Source organism: Boleophthalmus pectinirostris, unplaced genomic scaffold (assembly GCF_026225935.1).
Source record: "Boleophthalmus pectinirostris isolate CB_2022bp ecotype Guang Dong unplaced genomic scaffold, ASM2622593v1 HiC_scaffold_4, whole genome shotgun sequence".
Taxonomy (NCBI): domain Eukaryota; kingdom Metazoa; phylum Chordata; class Actinopteri; order Gobiiformes; family Gobiidae; genus Boleophthalmus; species Boleophthalmus pectinirostris.
In genome coordinates, this window is record NW_026571353.1 from 864,669 (window position 1) to 872,703 (window position 8,035).

General features: G+C 44.0%; 1 protein-coding gene across 1 annotated transcript; it reads left to right on the forward strand.

Moving 5' to 3' along the window:
- Nucleotides 1-5,955: 5,955 nt before the first annotated feature.
- On the forward strand, nucleotides 5,956-7,601 carry gcnt4a (glucosaminyl (N-acetyl) transferase 4a). The gene is made up of 2 exons (XM_020938279.2): nucleotides 5,956-6,090; nucleotides 6,323-7,601. Exon 2 carries the CDS (start codon nucleotides 6,324-6,326, stop codon nucleotides 7,599-7,601), a length of 1,278 nt encoding a protein of 425 aa, XP_020793938.1. The 5' UTR covers nucleotides 5,956-6,090; nucleotide 6,323.
- Nucleotides 7,602-8,035: the final 434 nt, after the last annotated feature.

The window sequence follows — 8,035 nt, forward strand, 5'->3', positions numbered from 1 at the left end:
AGCAGATGTTTAAATGTCACATCTTACTGAATGATTCCAAATAAGGATTAAAACAGTATGAAACAAAAACATATACATTATTTTATGTTCATTATTTTCATTTGTGGATAATCTAATGGACAGTGTTGCTCTTTCCCACTATTCTTACTGCCTTTCCATGTTGGGATGGGCCCCTGTAGAAGTGGACACTACCATGTGTCATTATCACTCACAGTAATGTGCAATCCACACAGAAGAAGCCATTTACTTGAACTGCTTCTTTAAAGTGTCTAGAAAAGTGTGACCTACTGATTGAAACATTTGTAAGAAAATAAAACTCAGAAGATTGTCTGAAATTATAAAGTGGAGTAGATTTACCTGGTGAAGGGAACAGTGGTTACAATCTGAGATGTTACAGCAAGGGAAGGGAGCGCTTAGCTAATACACAATCTGTCTATTTACCATGAGTTAGGCTAATACACAGTTTATCAGGACGAGTTGATATGATATAATGAGCTCTGGACAGGATGAGCTGCTCTGGAGATTAGAAACACTTCATCTTCTTAACATTATGTTTATCATGATTATGAATATAGTATGTAGATATAACTTTTTTTCTAACACCCACCTGAGCTTTCCACACAATATAAGATGTGTCACATAGTAACTTACCCACTCATCTCATGCACATGATTCAAAATAATTTTGAATAGAGTAGTTTAATATTTTTAGGGTATTTTTTTTCCACAGAGAGACACTTTATTGATCCCCAGGGAAATTCAACTTTTGCTGCAGCAAACTGTTGCAGCTTGCAGCATTTCCAATGCGCGTCTCAGTGTCCTTTGTGTCTCAGTGTAGTGTAACAGGGGGTCAGCTGATCCTATGGAAGAGTCACAAATATCCCTCTTCTGTGTCCTGCAGCATCATAGCAGTGTACAGGGGGAACCGGGTGAAGACAACAGGAAAGGCCTTATTCTTACTCCTATCTGGTGTTTCTGTAAACTGACCAAAAGGTTCATTCCCAAATTTGCAGCCACATATGGTGTAAAATACTTGTAGCATCTCAATGCCCAGTGCTCCTTAGCAAGCATCTTTCACAGTCTCCATGGAAGTTCATTTTACACAGTCCAAAAGTCCCTTGGGTTCATTCCCTCAAAATATTTCCTCTGAAGACCTTCTGCCACATTTGCTGCCACATATGGTGTAAAAAACCTGTAGCAGCTCAAATGTCCAAAGTAAACTAGCTATGTTAGCTATGTGTATGTGTGTAAAACATTGTAGATGAATATTCTATAACATACTGTAATTGGAATTAACAGACAGGCACAACAGGCCTCCGTTTCTGCCTGCACCTTTGTCACTGACTTCCTTTACTGTTTTGATTTGACTGTGAGGTTCTACACCCTGAATGTGCTTTATTTTCATGTAGACTGTAATGGGCTATATATTTTAAAATTGTATTTATTTTATTTTTTTTCCAGATTATTCATTCCATAGTTTAAAAAGACAGACGAGGATACAAACATTCAAGTCAACCAAACAAATCCATAAAGTTCATTAAAGCGCGTGGAGTGGGCAGGAGCTCATGTGAGGGTTGGTCATGTAAACACTGGTTATGACAGCGTTTTCAGACACCTCCAGATGCTGCATCACTGTGTGTGTTAAATGTCTGGGTGCTGGGGATGCCAGGTGGTGGCACAATGGCTCATGCTTCAGAGCAAGAAGGTTCTGCGTTTAATCCTGGGGTTTCCAGGGCCTTTCTGTGTGGAGTTTCCATGTTCTCGATGTTCTCTGTGTCTGGGTGGGTTTCCTCTAGGCACTCCGATTTCCTCCATCAATCCATAACATGCACCATCTTGCACAATCTTCTAGTCCTGAGCAAGATCACAGAGATGGCTTCCTGGGCGTGTGACTGCCAGCACTGACCAAAACAGATATAAATGCAATTAAATTAATGACAGTTACACAGTTACAGTCAAATAATGACGAAGAGTTGAAATGTTGATGCTGAAGGTGGTGAGGGACTGGTGCTTGCTCTCCTGCAGGTAGCGAAGCTTCTGCTGGAGCACGGCTCAAACCCCCAGGACAAGAATGTGGGGGGCCTGTGTGCTGTGGATATGGCTGAGAGCAGGGACATGAGAGAGCTGCTGAGGACATACCAGCTCTCAGCACCAGGTAAATACATCTGCCACACCTATACACAGTATATATAAATGTACACAGCTAATGCACTAGCCACCACCTTCCAAATATGTCTGTCCTTTTGGTCTTAAAATGTTCGTATTAACTCACTCTACATGACCCTGGTGTTTATTTTTCCTATTTTGTCTTTTAAATAATCCTATTTATAATATAGAGCCTAGCTCCAAGTTTGCCCCTGTAACCGTGAGCATCCCGAGCTTCATTTGAGTGGAGCCAAATGCTGTGGGTGACGACACACTGGCTTAGTCAACTTCTTTATTCTATGGCCACACGGCACTCTTCCACTGCTATCACAACCACAGGAATATGCCTCACACACAAACAAACTGTCCCAGAATGTTCTGCTTGTGTCAGGGTGGATTAAGTCCTTGATCAGTCTTAAAGCAAACCTATTCTGCAAAATCGATTTTTAGAGCGTTTAACTGTGTTATAGTAGTTTCTCCTCACCATTTCCCTTCTCAAAGCTGTATTTGGAGTGATTTGTGCATGTTTGAACAATTACTTATTTTCAAGAAGCCATATAGCAGATCGACCCTTGTATATGCCCACTTCTCTGTACTTATTTTGTGCTCTATTTTATTTTATTTTTTTCGTTGCTCACTAGTGTGACGTACAGATATCCAGGAAGTGACAACTCTTTGTTGCTATGATGTTTACAGTGACAACAGCTCTCTCTGTGAAACATAGTTTTCTAACTGTGGTTTTCTAACATGGCGGACATGTTTTTGTTTTTTTTTAGTTGATTTAATGTGTCTCAGTTTAGTGTATTATGGGCACGTATCTGGACTTCTGTTGCCTCTTGTTCAGTGATGGTATTTATTGTTCTCTGTTTCCATCACTTTGGCTTCATTGCAGTCTATTATTCCCTTTGCAGTAGTTGGACATGGCAGACATGGCAGATAACAAAAATAAGAATATATAAAACACATATATTTTATTTCTTCTCAACACTGAACCAGCTACTATTATCCCTTTTCTGGTCGTTTGTATTCAGTAATGTTCAGGGAATGGCAGTAGTTTACTTGAAGTCAAATGTGATGATGTGTGAGAAGTGTCTGAGATGTGTCTTTCTGTCAGGTGTGTCATGCTTGGAGTGCCACAGCTCTACAAAGTCATGTGTGTGTGAGAAGGCCAGAGCTCTCCACAGGACTGTTGTGAGGGTAACTGGCTCTATCACAGCTCTCTTTTACACACGGGACACTGATTTCATCCTCTGTTCTGCAGCAGAGTGCTCCAAAAGCAACAACACTCATTTTGTCAGAGATAAAGGCTAAGCTAACACAAGTGGAGAGTTTGTCTTTGGCAGGGTCTTGTCACACAGGTAATGTTAGTATCACACAGCACAGAGCTGGGCTATGACCATGAGACTCTCAGACTGTGTATGTGCAGAGAGACTCACTGCTCTATGGGATATCCACTCTGCCCTCGTCCAGGTGATGAGCAAACAGCACATGGCAAAGGACAATCTGGCTCACATGTACTGGTCAGTTTCATTTGAGTTACTCTCATCAAAATGTACTGCTGCTACAACTATGTATTTCATCAGTGTGTAGTGTTCAATCTCTACTCTCACAATGAACTGTTGGTTTAACATATTATTACTGTCTGGAACTAAGCTCTGCTAATGTTACAATGCGTAAACATATCAGTGTTACACTGTTTTGGTGCCAAACAAGCACTTAGTGCAATAACAGACTTGTTCTCATGGTGCAGGAGTGTTCCTGACTGCCTTCGGAAGCGGGTCTTAAAAAAACAGCTTGTCTCGCTCGCTTCAGCCCAGAGAAAGTTGGTGGACACCATTCAAAAGCAAATGCAAGTGGTAGAGGAGTATGTAAGACTATGCAACAGTGGACAAAGACACACCAGCTGCAGTCCTGCGCCATCCACAGCCCATCACCAACAGAGTGTTGTCCACACAGTGCTCCCCAGCAGCAGCCAGAGCTCCATAATGGTCCCTGCACAGGACAACCAGGCCCTCAGAGCACCTCTGGCACCAGCACAGAGCAACAACCTCCCTCCCAACCAAGAGCTGTCCCTGCAGGTCTGTAGTGCTGTCATTTAGTTCAGGTCACATAAAGCCAAATCACAGTGAACAAAGCTATCCTGTCTCTCACAAGGAACAGTCCTGTCCCACAGCAGAGCTCTGAGCTGTGGACAGTGCTGTGGACAGTGCTGTGGACAGTGCTGTGGACAGTGCTGTGGACAGTGCTGTGAAGAGTTAAGTGGATCTTCTGGTCTAGTGTCTCTCATGTTGTTCTGTCTCCTCAGGTTCCGTCAGGAGCCAGACTTTGCTCTGATCATGGAGTCAGTGTGGAGCAGAGCCAATCGTGTGCAGTGGAGGTGGAGCTCTGCAGTCCATCCATCCTGGAATCCACCTCTGAAGGTTGGATTCAAATTAATTTTATCATTTCAAAAATACATGTTTATGAAGACCAAATTACCGTCATTGGACTATACTTTAGGAATGCATATTGAGGGAAGCATTTTACATGAATAATGAGCTCTGAAATAATCATTTCAGAGCTCAGAGGATGATTTGATGCACTTCCAAAGGAAGTTAAGAGTTAACATGCATTAACATCCAAAACACAGGTATACCTTCTGCCTGTTAACATTTGAAATCAACTGTGACTATGGGTCTGTTCAGAGGAGACTGCTGGGGTACGCATCGCTGAAACTTCAGATCTATCAGAATGCAGATCATCCTTGTAGGCCATGTGGCCAATTATATTTGATAGTTAATGTATTTTCTCTAAAACAATATCTCTAAGAAAGAGCAATCTTAAGAAAGCTGTATTCTTACAAATCCCTGCAGATTAAACATTCAAGTCAATAGTCAGTAGGGCTAGAATTCAGTTAGACCCAGAAATGGCCCCAGCAAGTGATGACATCATCATTTAACATTCCCATATCAGCTGCTACTTGGAACCCATTTCCATTGTGGATTAGGCTCAGAGTTCTGATAAAACTACACCGGTATCTGTAGGCAAAGTGAGGTGACATGACTGACTCCTACCTGTCCTCCTAGAGCATAACAGTAGAGCATTGTGGATTGGAATACACTGGTATTTTGCAGATGTGGATGGCCTGGCTTTGTTGAGGAAGGTCAGAGTGCTGCATGTGACTGAAGATGATGAACTGGTCCCAAATGTGCTCATGGACCAGTACTGGGAGAAGATGCTGAGGGACGACAGCTGGACCTTCTAAAAAAGATGACTTGACTCAAACCTTTTCATACTTGATATTAAAGAGCGTGTTCTCATTTTACTGACACATTTTGTCTTTGTAGAATGAGTTAAAAACTGTTCACCGTTGCCTGTTTTATTTTATCACATGAAATGTATGTTAAATACATGAAAACTGACTTGTTACGTTATTTGTTTTTTGACAGTTCACATGTGAGTTCTTGAAATCTTTGTTTATTAGGCCAAATCACATTTTTGGCTTTATAGAATGTGTTAAAAAGTGTTCACTTATGCATGTTTTATTTTATTATGAAATCTATGCTAAATAAACGAACACTGACTGGTCTTATGTTACGTTAGTTATTTGTTTGACAGTTTACTTATGAGTGGCAGTGGAACCTGAAGCGTTCTGAGTTGGGTTGTGGGTCCTGAGAGCGTGGGGCGGGGCGTGGTGACTCCCCTCCTCAGTGGGACAGTCACATCCACACATCCACGCGCTCATTTCTCCGGAGGCCAACTTTTTTCCCTTAGAGCCATAGAGAGTGCTGCGTCGCGCTCCTTCGTGTCAAATGGCTGCACTTTCTCGGGAGTTGTTTTCCGTGTACTGTCGGACCTGACAGTAAAAACAGGACTCTTGATGCACCCGTTACTGCGGCGTTACTCCGGGGAGCAAGATCCTTGCTGCTGGGGCTGTCCGGGGTTGAGAGCGCACCACTCCAACAAGGTACAGTCGCGCTCACTAAACCACTTATTGATGAGCGTTACTCTACCAAAAACAACTGCATTTTTCAGTGGGCCCGTTTAACTCACTAAAAATAACATATTAATATGCTGTAGTAAAGCAGCATGGAGAAAAGAACACATTTCAAGTTTTTAATATAGGCTATCTACAGTAAACTTTACTGTCTAGGCCACTTACTGTTATTTGGATTTTAAGTCTGGTGTGTTTATTGCAGAATGACTGTGAGGTGGCGGCAGACTGGTCAGCGACACAGGTGTTTCCTGTTTACCAGCTCACTGCTGCTGCTGTGCCTGCTCAAACTGCTCTCTGTGAGGGTCAGTGTCAGGGGCAGTTCCTACCTCCAGCCCTTTTCTACCTACTCACCAGTAACCCGCATGTATGACATTAACTGCACTGCCATCTATGAGCTGGAGCCTGTGGAAATAGGGCGCTCTCTGGAGTTGAGGCGCACGCTCAGTATGGACATGGATGACAGCAGCACTGTGAGTCTGACCTCAGACTGTCTCATGTTCCTCCATAGCAGAGGATACCATACGGTTACTACGCGACGAGTGGAGCAGAGCTTCCCACTGGCCTACTCTCTGGTGGTGCATAAGAACGCACCCATGGTGGAGCGCATACTGCGGGCCATTTATGTCCCTCATAACATCTACTGCATTCACTATGACCAGAAGTCCTCTCCTACTTTTATCAAAGCCATGCAGAATGTGGCACACTGCCTCCCTAATGTGTTCATCTCCAGTCGGCTGGAGTCAGTGCAGTACGCCCATGTGAGCCGCCTTCACGCAGACCTCCACTGCCTGTCTGACCTGCTGCAGGCGCGCACAGCCTGGAGATATGTTATTAACCTGTGCGGTCAGGACTTCCCTCTCAGGACCAACTACGAGTTGGTAATGGAGCTGCAGGCACTCAATGGCACTAACATGTTAGAGACGAGCCGACCCAGCCTGCTCAAGAGACAGCGCTTCACCTTTCAATACCAGCTTAAATCTGTGCCCTATGAGTACCGCAGCATTCCAGTCAAAACCAGAGCCACCAAACAACCTCCTCCACATGGGATACAGGTGTTCATAGGCAGTGCCTACTTTGTCTTGTCCAGGGAGTTTGTCCAGTACATTCAGAGCAGCCCAGTGGCCAGGGACTTCTTGGCCTGGTCTGCAGACACCTACTCTCCCGATGAGCACTTCTGGGCGTCCATGGTGCGAGTTCCTGGAGCACCTGGACACATCCCCTACTCTGCGCCTGACATCTCAGACCTTATCAGTAAAACACGGCTGGTCAAGTGGAACTATCTGGAGGGCAGTCTGTACCCGGCCTGCACAGGGACACATATGAGAAGTGTGTGCATCTATGGGGCCGCTGAGCTGCGCTGGCTCCTCACCTATGGCCACTGGTTTGCCAACAAGTTTGACCTGAAAGTTGACCCTATCCTCATCCAATGTTTGGAGGAAAAACTATTGGAGAGACAGCACACCACACACCCACAGCAGTGACAGTGGGTGGTCTTAATGTAATGCCCTAACATACAGGGGGCTGCCACAGATGTGAGCATCCCCTCCTCTGAAACCCACTCCAGATAACATGTTTACTGTATTTATCACAGCTTATAGACCACTGACAAGCGTGAGGCCAAGTGATGCTCCTCTAGGCTCTTTGTTTTTAGGGACAATTGAAAAGGTGTTCTGTTGTGTTTTGTGCACAATGACAAGACTTGAGCTTACTTTTACTTTTAACACAATATGATGTGTCAAGACCAAAGCACATGAACTGAATGTACCAGGAGGAGCCAACAGATCCTGCTCCAGCTCACACTGCCAGAGTATAAACATGTGGGGGACAGACATGAGGGGGCCACATACTCTGTCACACACAGACTGACTGTTCTCTAAAAGCCTGCTGCTCCAAATTTGTCATAATTTATTTATGA

Excerpts from the sequence above, each read along its gene's own strand:
- gcnt4a (XM_020938279.2), top strand. The coding sequence starts at position 6,324 with ATGACTGTGAGGTGGCGGCAGACTGGTCAGCGACACAGGTGTTTCCTG.